General features: G+C 43.2%; 1 protein-coding gene across 6 annotated transcripts; it reads right to left on the bottom strand.

Moving 5' to 3' along the window:
• Window positions 1-6,817: 6,817 nt before the first annotated feature.
• On the bottom strand, window positions 6,818-15,840 carry pmt (phosphoethanolamine methyltransferase). 6 transcript variants are annotated; one of them, XM_061788466.1, is made up of 13 exons: window positions 15,385-15,626; window positions 14,881-15,016; window positions 13,854-14,025; window positions 12,699-12,854; window positions 12,469-12,605; window positions 12,235-12,386; window positions 11,935-12,123; window positions 11,128-11,217; window positions 10,951-11,040; window positions 10,722-10,844; window positions 9,971-10,102; window positions 7,074-7,190; window positions 6,818-6,987 (listed from the first exon to the last, which is right to left on the bottom strand). In XM_061788466.1, the coding sequence occupies exons 1-13, from the start codon at window positions 15,502-15,504 to the stop codon at window positions 6,877-6,879; spliced, it is 1,725 nt and encodes a 574-aa protein (XP_061644450.1). In that variant the 5' UTR covers window positions 15,505-15,626; the 3' UTR covers window positions 6,818-6,876. The 6 variants fall into 6 exon arrangements, with proteins under 6 accessions (XP_061644450.1, XP_061644454.1, XP_061644453.1 ...); XM_061788470.1 differs by lacking the exons at window positions 14,881-15,016; window positions 15,385-15,626 and adding an exon at window positions 15,682-15,840; XM_061788469.1 differs by lacking the exon at window positions 14,881-15,016 and having other exon boundaries at window positions 15,385-15,620.
• Between the last annotated feature and the right edge of the window lie 827 nt (window positions 15,841-16,667).

Below are 16,667 nucleotides of genomic sequence, written 5' to 3'. Positions count from 1 at the left end.
CTCCTCTGCTTCTTCTTTCTCCCTTTCCTTTCTCCCTCTTTCTCTTTTGTTTGTATCATGTAAATAGCTCTTTGTATTAAAAATCCCATAAAACCAGATTGTTTCCTTAATTATTGTACAAAAGCTGAATTTCCAACACAAGGAAAAACTGTATTGTTTGTTTTCAACAAGTAGTGAAAGTGTGAGCTGTTAAGGGGGGGTTCTGGTGGTTGGTCGTTGTGACGTCAGCAAAGATGAAAGTGCAAATGCACAATTTAAGGAGCCCTTTAATGCAGTGAACATTGACACTTATTCCATAGTTCTGGACTTAAAAAGACATTCTCTACAGAAAGAATACGTCCCCCCCAAAAGACTCCGTATTTATTTTAGGTTTATTTTCTGATGGTTTTTAACAGATTTTGGCCCGCCCACATTTTGCCCAAAACCCTACTTGGGCTGTGACGTAAACACCAGAATGAAGTCTGATTTCCCCATACTAGGGGAAACACGCATTACAAGATGATGCCTACCTGTGTGGTCGCCTCAGTTACATGCTCTCGAGTATTGTTTATGTTTTTGTGTTTTTCGTTCGTCTTTGGAGACATTATGCAACTCACTGACACAAGGGAAGACTTTCTTTCACTAACTTTCGCTAATCCGCTCAGTTCCCCCTCGTCCGAGTTACTCACCGGGGGGAGGCTGCGGTCTATGGCGCATGGAGACGAAGGCGACGATGGGGGAAGCGCACCAGCATTCAAGTGAAGCTCAGCAAGAAAGGATACAGATTGGCGTTCCCGTCGATCCACCTCACAAACCTACCCACCCTACCCAACCCCGATGGCGCCATAATGCTTCCTGGCTTCCATTTACACCTGGCAGACCGCAACAGGGCTTTATCGGGGGAAAACAAAAGGCAGCGGGATATGCTTCTATATCAACGAAAAATGGGGTACTGACGTTACGGAGCTCAGCACACACCACAGCCCGGATTTAGACTCGCTGTTTTTGAACTGTAAGCCATTCTACTCGCCTAGTGAGTTTGCATCTTTCATTCTCGCGGGTGATTACATTTCTCCTCAAGCTAACATGAATGCCGCACTGCTAACGCTCGCTGAAAAAGTAAACGAAACGGGAAAAAAAACACCCAGACTCACCCCTCATTATTCTTGGGGACTTTAACAAAGCGAAACTCAACCACGAACTCCCTAAATACAAGCAGCACACCGACTGACCTACCAGGGAAAATAACATTTAAGACCACTGCTATACCACGCTAAATAAGGCATACAGTGCCATACCTTGTGCAGCTCTGGGCTCGTCTGATCACTGCTTAATTCACTTAATATCAACATACAGACAAGAACTTAAATGCGTAAAGCCTACGGTGAAAACAGTGAAAAAGTGGACCAACAAACCGAAGATAGCACTTCAAAGCTGTCTAGACTGCACAGACTGGAGTGTCTTTGAAAATTCAGCTGGCAGCCTGGATGAAAATACGGACACTGTCACATGCTATATCAGTTTCTGTGAAGAGGTTTGTGTACCAACAGTCATTTCGCACGTTCGATAACAAACCGTGGCAAACTTAAGCAACTTCGCCAGGCTAAAGAGGATACATATTGATGTTTGGATAGGGCCCTGTATAATCGCACAAGAAACCAGCTGACTAAAGAAATTAACATTGCAAAGAGAAAGTAGTAAAGTTAGAAAAACAGTTTAGTGTTAACGACTCTAAATCAGTCTGGCATGCATTGCAATCACTAACCAATTACAAGCGACGATCCCCCCCCCAAGCTGAGAACAATAAAAGATGAGCCAACGACTTGAACAACTTCTACTGCAGATTTGAAAAGGACACACCCACCCAGGCGCACCACCGACCACCACACCTCTGACTTCTGCGTTGAGCATCCTCGAACAGGATGTGAGACGCATCTTCAAACAACAAAAGATCAACAAAGCGCCAGGCTCAGACCTTGTGTCCCCATCCTGCCTCAAAGTCTGCGTGGACCAGCTCGCTCCAGTCGTCACACAGATCTTCAATAACTGGAACTGTGCTAAGTACCATCCTGTTTCAAACGCTCCACCATCATCCCAGTCCCCAAGAAACCTGCAATCTCGGGACTGAATGACTACAGGCCTGTCGCCTTGACGTCTGTGGTCATGAAGTCCTTTGAACGCCTCGTGCTGGACCACCTCAAGAGCGTCACAGGTCCCCTACTGGATCCCCTGCAGTTTGCCTACCGAGCAAACAGGTCTGGAGAGGATGCAGTCAACATGGGACTGCACTTCATCCTAGAACACCTCGAGGGCGCGAGGAATTCAGCTCTGCATTCAACACCATCATCCTCAAACTCCTCTCCTCGAAGCTTCTCCAGCTCAGCGTCTCGGCTGCCATCTACCAGTGTATTTACATCTTCCGGACACAGCAGGTGACACTGGGGGACACCACCTCATCTACACGCACCACCAGCACCAGGGCACCCCAAGGATGCGTCCTCTCTCCGCTGCTCTTCTCTCTCTACACGAATGACTGCGCCTCAACGCACCTGGATGTCAAACTCCTGAAGTTTGCAGACGACACCAGTCATCGGCCTCATCAAAGACGGCGATGAGTCTGCATATTGACAGGAAGTGGAGCGGCTGGAGCTGTGGTGCGGCTGACACAACCTGGAGCTGAACACACTCAAGACTGTAGAGATGATCGTGGACTTCAGGAGGCATCCGTCACCACAGCTGCCCCTCACACTGTCCAACTGCCCTGTGTCAAATGTTGAGACGTTCAAGTTCCTGGGAATTAGTCTCTCGGGACCTGAAGTGGGAGATCAACATCAACTACATCCTCAAAAAGGATATTGAAAATATCACTTATAAATATTGTCGGTACCCCTCTACCAATCCTTGAGGAGTTGCATGCTGCCAGAACTAAGACAAGAGAATGCAAAATCCTCTTGGACCCTCCACATCCTGGTCACCACCTCTTCCAGCTCCTTCCCTCAGGTCGGCGCTACCGAACAATGCAAACTTAAACAAGCAGACATTCCAACAGCTTCTTCCCTCTTTCCGTTAACTTCTTAAACAGTTAACATACAATTCCATTGCAACATGCTGCCATTTTTTTTGTCTTGAGTTTTTTGTCACGTTTCTGTCGGGCCAATTATACATTATTCGTGCACTCACTGTAGCAGTCTTGTCGCGCTGCACTATTTGCATAACTGTTGTTGACCAATACTGGCCACTCATGTGCCTGAGTAGCATCTGCAACATTTGCGCAATCGACACTGTCCCACATTATTGCACTACTACTCACTTTAAACTGCATACGTTTCTTTAAGTATCTGCGCCCTTTGCACAACGGTCATTGCACCGGACTATTGTTCTGTTAGTCATTTCAAACTGCTGTAATTGCTAGAGGACTCTGCATCTTTTTGCACAATTGTCAAAAAAATAAAATAAAAAATGTACTGGCATTACAGCATTACTGGTAAACTTTTATTGCTCAGTTTTTTTTTATGTCTCAAAAGTATTTTTGTTTTCTGTCTGTCTGTTGTCGTACGAGACCTGCTCCAACTACCGGAGACAAATTCCTTGTGTGTTTTTGACATACTTGGCAAATAAAGATGATTCAGATTCTGATAGTTAACGTAGTTGGTTGGCTCACAAGCAAGCCTGTGGCATAATTGTCAGCTAAAATCTGGATGTTTTTATTAGACAATAACGAGTGAAAATCCATCCATTTTCTGAGCCGCTTCTCACTAGGGTCGCGGGCGTGCTAGAGCCTATCCCAGCTGTCATCGGGCAAGAGGCGGGGTACACCCAGAACTGGTTGCCAGCCAATCGCAGGGCACATACAAACAAACAACCATTCGCACTCACAGTCATGCCTACGGGCAATTTAGAGTCTCCAATTAATGCATGTTTTTGGGATGTGGGAGGAAACCGGAGTGCCCGGAGAAAACCCACGCAGGCACGGGGAGAACATGCAAACTCCACACAGGCGGGGCCGGGGATTGAACCTGGGTCCTCAGAACTGTGAGGCTGACGCTCTAAACAGTCGCCCACCGTGTCGCCACGAGTGAAAATAATTGTTTTAAATAAATGTGTGTAGGCTTGTTTTGTTGGACTCAATCACTGTAATGCCTTCTTGTCGAGAGCAGCCATCTCAGATAAGTGATTCATTTCCGCCTACCTGTATACTCACGAGTTTAGTGAGGTGTTTCTTGGGTTGAGCCCATCACTCAACTTTGAAAAAGAGTTTTGGAAGATGACACAACGCAGGTGCTTTTGTATGATTAGTGGCGTACTGTCACAGCTGACCTTGTTGGGCACTGCTGGAAGTCATGGTGAACACGGAACCATGTTAGTATTATTGGACACTTGATAAAAGGTTTTTGGATGATGACTTTAGATAGGCATTGGATTTTGGGACATTAAAGGCTTTTTCTACAGTCATGGGTCTCGGATGACCGTGACTTTTATGTAGAATAGCTTGGGAAGTCTGGGCTTCTCTGCTACGGTGGCCTGGAAGTGCAAAACAATATAACAAATTATGAAACACTTTTAAATGTCAGAAAACACAAAAACAAAACATTAAACACTTTAACATTTCAGGAAACACAAAAAAACGAAAGCAGAAACACTTTAACATTTCAGAATACAAGAACAAAAGACGAAACACGAACATTTCAGAAAACACAAAAACAAAAGCAGAAACACTTTAACATTTAAGGAAACACAAAACCAAACCACGAAACACTTTAACATTTCAAGAAACACAAAAACAAAAGCAGAAACACTTTTATAAAAAGACGAAACAAATTACAATTGGGGAAAGCCGGACGGAGGAAGGAGGGGCCCATTTCACAAACATTCTTGGAAAAACATTTCTCGGCAAGACCCGCCCCGCTTCAACATGATTGGCTCCTGCATCGCGGGAAGGGTAGGCTACACAGATGGAACATGATGTCCATCCCAAATAGCGATTGTACATATGGACGCCCTGAACAGCAAGCCTGTATAGGCGGTTGATGCTGTATATACAATATATTGTACTTGATCACATTTCTTAAACCATAAAAAGATAGATTAAGAGTTAAGGAACAAGCACGTTGCTAAAGAGAGAGGATACTGGCGAGAATTAAAGGGAAAGTGTGGATATTTGCAAAGAAGCTGCTGGCTCCATTCATTTTTTAACGTACCGAGCGAGGGATATACACCCTGAACTGGTCGCCAGACAATCGCAGGGCACATTCGCACTCACTTTCACACTTACGGGCAATTTAGAGTCTTCAATCCACCTACCATGCATGTTTTTGGGATGTGGGAGGAAACCGGACTACCTGGAGAAAACCCACGCAGGCACAGGAAGAACATGCAAACTCCACACAGGCGAGGGCGGATTAGAACCACAACAATAATAATAATAATCATAATAATAATAATAGCTTAGATACAATATATTGCCAAAAGTATTCGCCTTGACTCGCACATGATTTTAAGTGATACCCCATTCTAAATCCATATTGTTTAATATTATGTTGGTCTACCCTTTGTAGCTGTAACAGCTTCAACCCTTGGGGACGGCTTTCAACAAGGTTTAGGAGTGAGTTTATTGGAATTTTTGCCAATTCTTCCAGGAGCATACTGTTGTTGGACGAGAAGGACTGGCTCACTGTCCACTCGAAATGAACCCAAAGGTGTTATATTGGGTTGAGGGCAGGACTCTGTGCAGGCCAGTCAAGTTCATCCATACCAAATTCTCTCATCCATGTCTTTATGGACCTTGCTTTATGCACCTGTGCACAGACATGTTGGAACAGGAAGGGGTAATCCCCAGACTGTTTGGTTGTCCAAAATCTCTTGATATGCTGAGTTCTGCTGATATGCAGTGAAGCTCAGGGGCTTATATTTTGGCAATTTCCAACTTTGTGGGAACAGTTTGGAGATGGCCCCTTCCTGTTCAAACCTGACTGTGCATCAGTGCACAAATCAAGGTTCATAAAGACACGGATGAGAGAGTTTGATGTGGATGAACTCGACTGGCCTGCACAATCCTGACCTCAACCCTATAGAACACCTTTTGGATGAATTAGAGCGGAGACTGAGAGCCAGGCCTGCTCATCCTACATCAGCGTGTCACCTCATAAATGTGCGCCTGGAAAAATGGTCAGAAATTCACATAAATACACTCCTAAACCTTGTGGAAAGCCTTCCCAGACTAGTTAAAATGTTCTAATTGCAGAGGGTGGACCGATGTCATATTAAACCCTATGGATTAAGAAGGAGATGTCACTTAAATTCATATCTGAGTCAAGGCAGGTGAGTGAATACTTTTGGCAATATGTTTACTGTATGTATCTCATTGGACATGGTATTCCAATATACAGTAAAACAGAATACAAACACATGTATTGTTGCTCTACCAGTGGGGAATGTGATAAATTGCAGTAACATAAACCTTAATAATTTCTTCAAAATTGGCATAAACTCACACAATGTGAAGATGTTCCAAATACATCAACAGTGACTATAAAAAGTCTACACACCCCCCTGTTTGAATCAGATTTTTGTTACATAAAAAAATTAGACCAAAATTATTAATTTTAAAACATTTCCCACAATTAATGTGCCTGTAACCTGTACAGCTCAACTGATTTTTTAAAAGAATATTTTTGAGAGGGAGAATAAAAATAATCAATGGAATTAATGTTGTTGCACAACTTCTTGTAACTGAGATGTGGCTGTGTTCAAAATAACCAATCACATTCATTCAAATTCATGTTCAATGGGAGTCAGCACACCCTTGCAACCGATTAGTCACCAGGAAATAACACAGAAAAAGTTTTTCCACCTGCTCCACCTGCTTGTTTATTCAGTTATTATTCAATTCAATTAAACTCAGTTCCTTCTTGCATAAAAGAGGCCCCATCGCTGGTCTCCGCTGTTAGAACGCTCCAATTTTTCCCTCCAGCCGTTCACTATAGCACTATAGTCCTCCTCAGAGAATTCCTGCAGAAACACGAGCGAGTTAGGGAGCCGTCTACCCAAGAACAAAGTACTACGTTTGGATTTGTGATTTGGTTTGCTGTAGCAACCTCGATAAATTCACTCTTGATTTCTTCTGCTCTCTGCAGCTCTTCCTGTATGACCTGGATGAACTGGGCTGTCCGATCCTTTGCCTGAACGTTACAGAAGCCAGCATTCTGAATGAACTACAACATCGGACAGGGGACACAACATGAGCAACAGAAGCAATGAGGTGAGGTCACACCAAACTAAACTTTCAGGAGACAAGATAAGAGATGACGATGAGAAGTGCCATTTCAAAAGTCGTTAAGCGTTATCTCTACTGCTGAATAACCGGTGCCAAATGAAAAATGAAATATTGTCATTGTCATGCAAAGATTATTACCATGTGCATTAAGGTTACATTCTGCTTCTTATTTATTGCAAGTAAACAATCATAATTTGAAAATTCATGCTAACAATCATAAATATATTTTACCATTAAAAATATCATTATGATTACAGAGTTTGTACACAAGGGTGGATTAACAAAAATTTTTTTTAAAAATCATTCTCGTAATTACCAATGCTGTAATTTAGGGCAGCTGTGACATAAACCTTACATTGGGTGGTGGTCTAGTACACTTAAAGACCTCCAAAATGAAAATCCATGTTTTGTTTATAAATAATTGTTTGAAGGTAAGTGCTAAAAACAGGTGTAAAGACTGAGAACTATATTGTACTGAATTGTTGAGATATGGTTTAAAACTCTTTTTCACCTTCTAAAGTTTCCTGATTTCGTGAGTGGGGCTAAAAAGTATCCTTGTGATGTCATAAGAATGCACTCCCCACGAGATTAACACCAAATGCGGCAAATTTCATGCAGCGGCCACTTGGTGGAAATGCATTTCCTTGTTTGTGAATAACTTCACCCAGTTCTACCAGTATAGCGTGCAAAAATACATCTTCCCTGAAGTGTAATGTCTTTTGTGTTATTTGGACTATGTGTTTTGCCGACTGCCACCACGAGTTGGGTTGCGAGGTAGCGGCCGGACGAAATCTGAACTGGATGAGATCTGCCGCCCCACGGCCCTTTGCCAGCCCGAATGTGGTAAGAGAAGCCGCTGGAGGTCCAGTGAAACAGCATTACGGCCGTCAGCTTTACAGTTGCTCAACCGCATGTTGCGGGAATGAGGAGGGAAGAAAAATGCATCAGCGGGGACCGGTGCGCGTTGCGCGCTGTGGCCGCACACTCTGAAGCGGCCCCACGAGCGCGTTGTCCCGTTGAATTTCAATGGAGGGAAAATTGTCTTGCAGACGCTGCAGGCGGATCGGTGCATCGTCTGCAGTGATGCGGATTTTGCATCGGTCCCTTATGGTAAAGAAGGAGCTAAGCCGAAAGGCGAAGCTCTCGATTTGCCGGTTGATCTACATTCCTACCCTCACCTATGGTCACGAGCTGTGGGTCGTGACCGAAAGAACGAGATCCCGGATACAAGCGGCCGAAATTAGTTTCATCCACAGGGTGTCCAGGCTCTCCCTTAGAGATAGGGTGTCATCCGGGAGGAGCTCAGAGTTGAGCCGCTGCTCCTCCGCATTGAGAGGAGCCAGATGAGGTGGCTCGGGCATCTGATTCGGATGCCTCACGGAGGCCTCCCTGGTGAGGTGTTCCGGGCACGTCCCAGCGGGAGGAGACGCCTCGGGATACCCCCGGAAGAGCTGGATGAAGTGGCTGGGGTGAGGGAAGTCTGGGCGTCACTGCTAAAGCTACTGCCCCCGTGACCCGACCTGGGATAAGCGGTAGAAAATGGATGGATGGAAAATTGTCCTGGCGGCGCAGTTTATGGTCATTATGCCAGCTGAGAGGCTGATTCTCTGCAGCCGGTGAAAGCGTGTGCTATCTCCGTCGCTGGAAATTCTGCTAAGAGCCATGAGAGAAGGAAGTAGCCTCTGTGGATTTGATTTTCAGAGCTCTCAGCGACACGCCCACAGCGTCTGGAAGCTGAAAGAATGTTTCAATTCTTGAACATTTTGAAAGCCTGATTACATATGCTTTGGGATTATTATTTTTTATTTTTATTTTTTTATCCATTCATTCATTGTCCCGCTGGTTAAGTCTTTTATGTGATGTGTCAAATTTACAATATATATATATTTTTTGTTGCTCTGTTTTGTGGGTCTTTAATATCTGTTGATTTCCAATTCTTAATTATGAATAACAAGCTCCCAATGTCACATAACTGCAAAATTATTGACTCGACAAAAAATCCATTACATTACCAAATTGAAGGGTGAGGCAATGGTCAGTTGTGAGTTATTTATTGTCCTCCATGCAAGAGGGTCAAATCAAAACAACACGAAATCACACAAAGTATCTGCAGGTATTGGTATCGTTATTTTTATTTTTTTTTTATAAAGATTTCAAATAGACCATAATGCCTTTCCGTCTCTGTTAAAACAGTATATTCTTAAATATGGATATGGATATGTGATATATATCCTGTGTAAGCAACTGTACTCCTATGACAACTGTGGGTTGACGCTGAAGATATTTTTAATGTACGCACTCTAGTGGAAAAACAATGTAATTGTGGTAGCCTCCGACTATGATGCAATGTAGTAGTACACAAATGCAAAATGAAAATACAGCCATCATAATAGATTGTGCAGTATATTTAATGAATACGTCTCTGACAGTGTCATTTCAAAATGAACATTATCATCTTTGTCAAGGCAATTGTTTGGATTGCAGTTTGTTGGTTGGTAGGTTCATTGCAGAATAAGCACAAATCCAAAACCAAAAATATGCATTCCACAATCTTCTTTCACTTTCATTCTTGGTGGAGGTTTGTGCAACTTTTATTTTAGTTATAAAAAAGAAGATCCTTTTCGTGTCCTACAAGGGGACGTTTTCCACCATTTTTTTATCAGGTCAATTTCATACTACAATATGCTACAACATAATGAGACTGTACTGTGCACTTACCTTTCCATACTGTGGTGGTGTATAGAGGATGTAGCCCCGCTGCGTGACATAAGCCTCAAATTGGGGGGTCCATGGCTTCTCCCCGCAACAGTAGTCACTGATAAGTAGCTGGCCCCCAGGCTTTAACCATGACTGGACATAGAAAGCACATGCACTTCACTTGAATGATAAAATGTTGCTTTCATTTAGTGGTAAGCATGACGACTTTGTGGAACACATACACTACTCACAAAAAGTTGGGGATATTTGGCTTTCGGGTGCATTATAACCGTTACAGGTGAACTTCATTTGACTTTCCTCTTATGAATGCTCCTGTTGCGCAACTGTTAAATGTTTCAGTATTTATTTATTTTTGCACAACTCGCTGTTCTCTAACAAGTACCTGAATAACAAAATTCACAACAGGTGTTTGATCCACGAATCGATCAATACATTTCCAATGGCATCTGCTTCAGTGCCTTTCTGTGACTCTTCCACTCTTTCTGTCTCTTTGTTGCAACAGTTGCCACTTCCCTCTGAGAACATCTTATTTGAAGCCTCACAATGGTGAGGTACCGTTGATTAATTGTTAGGTGTCGTCTTGTCATGATGATGTCAAAAGGTGAACAGTATGATGAAGAATTCATCATTCAATTCTAATTGAACCAGGAAATGTATTGATTCATTCATGGATCAAACACCTTCACCTAAAAGCCGATTATACGTAAAGTGTAAAAAGCTGATGCGATCAAGTAAGGGGATGAGCACTTACATGGAAACGTTTGAAGAGAGCGAGCTTGTCTGCAATGTGGAGGATTGTGTCTCTGCTATAGATGACGTCAAACGAACCCTCTGGAAACGTTCTCTTTGTGGCATCGGCAACTTCAAATTCGACCTATGCCGGAACACGGATGAATCGTGATTTCCATTAATATCAAACCTTTACTGCAGCCAAGAAATTCAATGTTAGGTCTATCTGCTGTGTGAGCCTTTCAACTCACCAATGGCAGCCTCTCAGCGAGTGCCCTCTCTATAGCAATGTCCACCATGTTCTCTGAGAGGTCCAAGCCAAGCACCTCCACTCCGAATGCCTGAAATACAGTATTAACCAACTCTAACGTCTATATTCAATAGTTCATATGTGGCATTTGTCAGTTCGTAGTTTCCTTGGCTCTGACCTTTGCCATGTAGAAGTCACCTCCACCGATACCACAGCCAACATCCAGAACCTTCTGGCCAGGTTGCAAGTTTAGCAGATCAACAAATTCCTGTTGTGACAAAGTCACCATCACTACTCTGCCCAAACACATGCAGTAATACAGGGAAGCTGATAAAGTATATAGGAAATTCTTGAACACGGTTAAAAGTTCATTTGCTGTTGTCCGTCATTATGTTGTATTCCCCTACATTTGTATACACATTTTATTGTTCGATACCAGCATGAACCAAAAGCTACATTACAGACTTCTATGAAACTTTGTGGCGAGGTATGGCCGCCACCCGTTCATTTTATATACAGCTTATCCTGTTCAGGGGCTGGAGCCTATTCCCTATGACTTGGAAAAATAGGTCTGACTATAACCTGGACTGGTTTCCAGGCTCCATTGTGATTGGGGCATTGATCGTGAATACATCTCGTGCCAGAAGCTGCAAACTCCACACAAGAGAGCCTGAGCTGAGATACCAAACCAGAACTTGTTGACTGTGAGGCACACGTGCAAACCAAATGCTCCACTGCTCTATTTTAAATGAAACTCTATCTATGCCCAATGTCAGTCAGTATAAGACGGCTGGCACTAAGGGACTTTCACAATTAATAATAACGGAACTCAATTAGTGGAGAGAGATTCAATACATTTTTGAAATTTTAGATTTACTTGCAAATGTAAACCTGAGCTTTCCACTAAATCCCTTGTTAAAAGCCTATGCATTTAGCAGCCACCATACCATACTGCATATTTCTTGCGAAAGTCGTTTGTTCTGACCTTGGTGGTGCTGGGCCCGCCTGTGCTGACATAACCCGACCCGAACATCTTCTCATAGCGCAGGATGCCACGCCTGGTGTACTGCTTGTTGTCCAGGAACATCTGGAAGGTGCTGAACGTCTCCTTTGCGTCTGATGAACGTGCAACCTTTTCCAACAACCAGCACATCTGATTTGGGTTGTTCTTCAACTGTTGGTGGATGGACAAGCACGTTTTTGTTTTTGAACACACATGACTTTGCCTCACAAGTCAACTTGTTCAGGCTTAATTCAACTTTGTGAAAGGCACAAACCAGGGTACCTCAATATATGTTTTGACCCTCTTCTTGAGCACGATGTCAAAACCAAACCTCTGACCCGATTGTTCATCCTCCACTTGGACTGATGCGGTCAGGTGATTGTACTGGGCCTCAGTGCGGTAACATGTGGGGTTGAACTCCCTTTTACAGTCACCTGTAAGTGTGCGCAATTACACTAATACAGTATCGGGCAGCACAAATAGCAACATGGATAAATAAATGGCTGGGTTTGGTACCTGAGCGGTGGTTACATGATTCTCTGAAGAAGAGCGAGCCAGTGGGCCGCAACCACCTCAGCATTTTCTTTAACAACAACTGCAGCTCGTCATCACTGAAGTACATCAGCAGCCAGTTAGAGAAGATAAAGTCAACACTGAGGAGGACAAGCGGAGTCACATTCAATGCTATTTCACTTAAGGACTTTGCAGCAGTGTGATGACTTGAAATGTACGTTCACCCTGCACACCTGTTTGGAGGGAATTCCAGCTTTGTGACATCAGCTTGGATGAAGGTAACGTTTTTGTGGTGCCCGTTGCTCTGCCTGTTCTTCTCCACGAAGCTCCCCATGAAATCCACGGCGGTCACGTGGTCCGCCTGTTTCAGCAGATGGCTGGTGTATCGACTGTTTAATTGGGGTGGTGGGGGCGGGGGGGATTCTCAATATTATATTTTGAAGATTATACAATTTGAAAGGTAAAGCTCTTTTGCTAGGTTGTTGTGCAATTTGATGTTCTGTTAACAAATTTGGCGGACCTTTGAATGACTATGACTCGTCTTCAATGAACCTAGCATGCATGTTTTCGAAAACTCGGAAAAAGCCTCAGTACCCGAAGAAACCCACGCAAGCTCAAAGACAAAATGCAAACTTCACACAGGAGGGCCCCAGCCGAGATTCGAACCCAAGACCTCTTGACTTTGAAGCAGCTGTGTTGCCTGTACTATGACTCATTAAAAAAATGGATGGAGTCTGAATCCGGGCTCCAGGCTTCCTGTGTGCTGTTTGCATGTTCTCCCCAGGCTTCGTAAGTTTTCTTCCAGTACTCCAACTTCCTCCCACGTTCCAAAAATATGCTAGCCAGTGTGGCGCCCAAGGCGAGATTTTATACGGCACACCCCTCCATCGGCGATTTACATACACTTAACATTGGCTTTAATTCATAAGATAACATGCCACACTTTAAAATATAAAAGAGAACATTTTCTTCATTTCATTAGTGTATCGTCCCTGCCTAAAAAAAAAAAATCATGTAACATTTAATGGGACAAACTAAAATTCACAACAACTTGAACTCTCTTGCTCCCATTTTCCCTCCTCTTTTTCTTAACTGTGTTCTGGACTGTTTTCATCATTCTGACATGTTTACAAAATTTTCTGAGGTCAAATCACTAAATTTGCCCCTACCCCAACAGAGAGCGAGCAGTATACCAATCAGCCAGACGAAGGAGTATTTGATATTATCATTTTTAATAATATTAATTGGGCGTTTCTTTAAATTGGAATCTATTTTAGCTTTTCCATGTCAAGAGTTAGTTGGCAAGTTATTGCAAATATGTGTAGCTTCCCCACTTGAAAGTGCACACCAACACGTGTGCGCACCCCAGACCACCAGTGCATGCTCACCCAATGCCGGCCCCTAGTTCCAGCACTTGACATCCAGCCAGAGTGGGCAGCATAGACAGAATCTCGGGCAGTTCCTGCTGAGTCAGCTCAATGGCACATGAGTCCAGCATCATCTCCTGCACTGTGGCCTCCTTGGAGTGCTCCTTCCAAAACTCCGTCATGGTGCTACGCACTAGTGCACAGTATTCAGATCAAGGGATGATGTACAAATTCAACTTAATGTCAATATGAAAACAAAATACCAGCTTTAAGTAAAATCCTGGATCCACACTTTTATCTTGATATGCACCAAAATGTACACACTGTACTGGTTGCCAGCCAATCGCACAGCACATACAGACAAACAGACAGACAATCTAAAGCAGGGGTGTCAAACTCATTTTTGTCAAGGGCCACATTGTTGTTATGGTTTCCATCAGAGGGCCGTTATGACTGTGAAAAAATGTTTAATCAGCTCATCATACTATTACATACACACAACAAATCAATGGATATCTCGTTTTGAAATCAGAGGTCAAGGATAATAGTTTGTTCAAGTTACTCTAAAAGGTGTTTGCTAACAACAAATGCTTGCGATATTGAAATGTTATTATTTATTAAATATGAAAATTTGAAATTTTGCGGGCGGCACAGTGGCCGACTGGTTAGAGCGTCAGCCTCACAGTTCTGAGGACCCGGGTTCAATCCCCGGCCCTGCCTGTGTGGAGTTTCCATGTTCTCACCGTGCCTGTGTGGGTTTTCTCGGGGCACTCCGGTTTCCTCCCACATCCCAAAAACATGCACGTTAATTGAATACTCTAAATTGCCCGTAGGTGTGACTGTGAGTGCGAATGGTTGTTTGTTTGTATGTCCCCTGCGATTGGCTGGCAACCAGTTCAGGGTGTACCCCGCCTCCTGCCCGATGATAGCTGGGATAGGCTCCAGCACGCCCGCGACCCTAGTGAGGAGAAGCGGCTCAGAAAATGGATGGATGGATGGATGAAATTTTGCGATAGATTTTTAGCAATAATCAAAGAAGTTGACGCACATGATTTGCTTTCGTGGGCCACATATAATGATGTGGCGGGCCAGATCTGGCCCTCGGGCCTTGAGTTTGACACCTGTGAGCTAAAGTCTTCATTTAACCTCACATGCATGTTTTTGGAACATGGGATGAAGGGTACCTGGAGAAAAAACACACAAGCACAGGGAGAATATGCAAACTCCACAGACAAGGACCTGAAGATGTGATTTAAACCCCGAACCTCAGAACTGTGAGACAGATGTGCTATACACTTTTACACTGCGCTGCCTTCCAGATAAAATAATAAAAATGAAAAGTAAAAGTATAGCTTTCTGGAAGAGTTTCCTCTAGGTGTATTGACCTTGTAAGTCCTCCCAAAAGTGGTTTCAAAGCCTGTAAACCCTCCAGCAGACAGATAATAAATCCATTATGCTTAGATAAGATCAGACATGATTTTCCAAGCAGGTCAGGTACCACCATGGACAACAACCTTGGCAGCATTAAACAAGTTTAAACCCTCTCACTTACCGTGCTCCATAGTGCTCTTTCATCAATTACTTGTGAAAATGAATGTGCTAGCAGTCCTCCAGGAAAGTACAGTGTGAGGCTTTGGCCCCTCATGTTGTAAATTATATAAGATGAGGCCATGAGGTGTCAGAACCTGACCACAAAGATGTGCCCAATCTGAGTGAAGGAGAGCTTGGGGGTGGGTTGGACCAGGGGGTTCTTATCATGGTCCACGGCACCAACAGAAAAAACACTACCTCCTTGATCATGCAGGAGAGTGCACAAGGCAGGAATGAATTAAGGCATAAGAATACTTACATGATGATGAGGATGATGATGATGAAGAAGAAAAAGTCCCACTGCCCCACACAGTCAGTCACGTCACCCGGACCAGGATCACGACCTGGCGAGGCTCGCCTGTTTCTTTTGTGCTGACACGTTGGAACTGCACAGTGGCACGCGGCCATTGCGCAACATTACATCATGGTGCAGACTTTAAAAAAACAAAAACTTTTTTGTTTAGGTGGGAAAGAATATTGTACGTACACTATGTTATTTGTCATGTGCAACAAAATCAACTTCACATTAACTCCTGCATTATATCACGTTGGGAGTAAACTGACAGAAGAGTGTGAGATTGCTTAAAAGGGTATCCATTAATGGTGTAATTTGTAATTTGTTTTCAATAACAAACTGTGAGATATGATTGCTAAAATAATGTTTGTATCACATCGTATCCAAGTACATTCGTGCATAATCTAGTATATACAAATATCCACAGGGTTCTTTTTTTGTTACACTAATGCGTTATAGCAATCAATTATATATATATATATAGCCTGAAATAAGTATTTAACACGTCACCATTTTTCTAACTAAATATACAGTATTTCCAAAGGTGCTATTGACATGAAATTTTCACCAGATGTTGGGAACAACCCAAGTATATATATATATATATATATATATATATATATAAATGTGCGGAATTAGAAAGAACTTCTTCTCTTCTTCTGCCTTGCCACCCAGAGAAGAAAGTAAGTAGTACAATGCAGACAAACGACACAGGCCCTGTCAATTGTTAATTATAGTATATGTCGCTAAAGAATGGATGGCGTGCCGCAAATGGCCACTGGGCCCTTGTTTGGACACCCTATGTTTGTCATACTGTAGGTGGTGTATGGTGATGATGTGCTTTCAAACAAAAGGCAGTAGTAAATCGAGTACACACAGCATATGTCCTTCACAAGAATACATTATCCAAATATATACATAAAGGCCAAAGTAGATTTTCAATTTTTCAT

This window comes from Phyllopteryx taeniolatus, chromosome 10, assembly GCF_024500385.1.
Source record: "Phyllopteryx taeniolatus isolate TA_2022b chromosome 10, UOR_Ptae_1.2, whole genome shotgun sequence".
Taxonomy (NCBI): domain Eukaryota; kingdom Metazoa; phylum Chordata; class Actinopteri; order Syngnathiformes; family Syngnathidae; genus Phyllopteryx; species Phyllopteryx taeniolatus.
The sequence above is the reverse complement of the archived record's forward strand: the minus strand, read 5'-3'. Positions and strand labels throughout refer to the sequence as shown.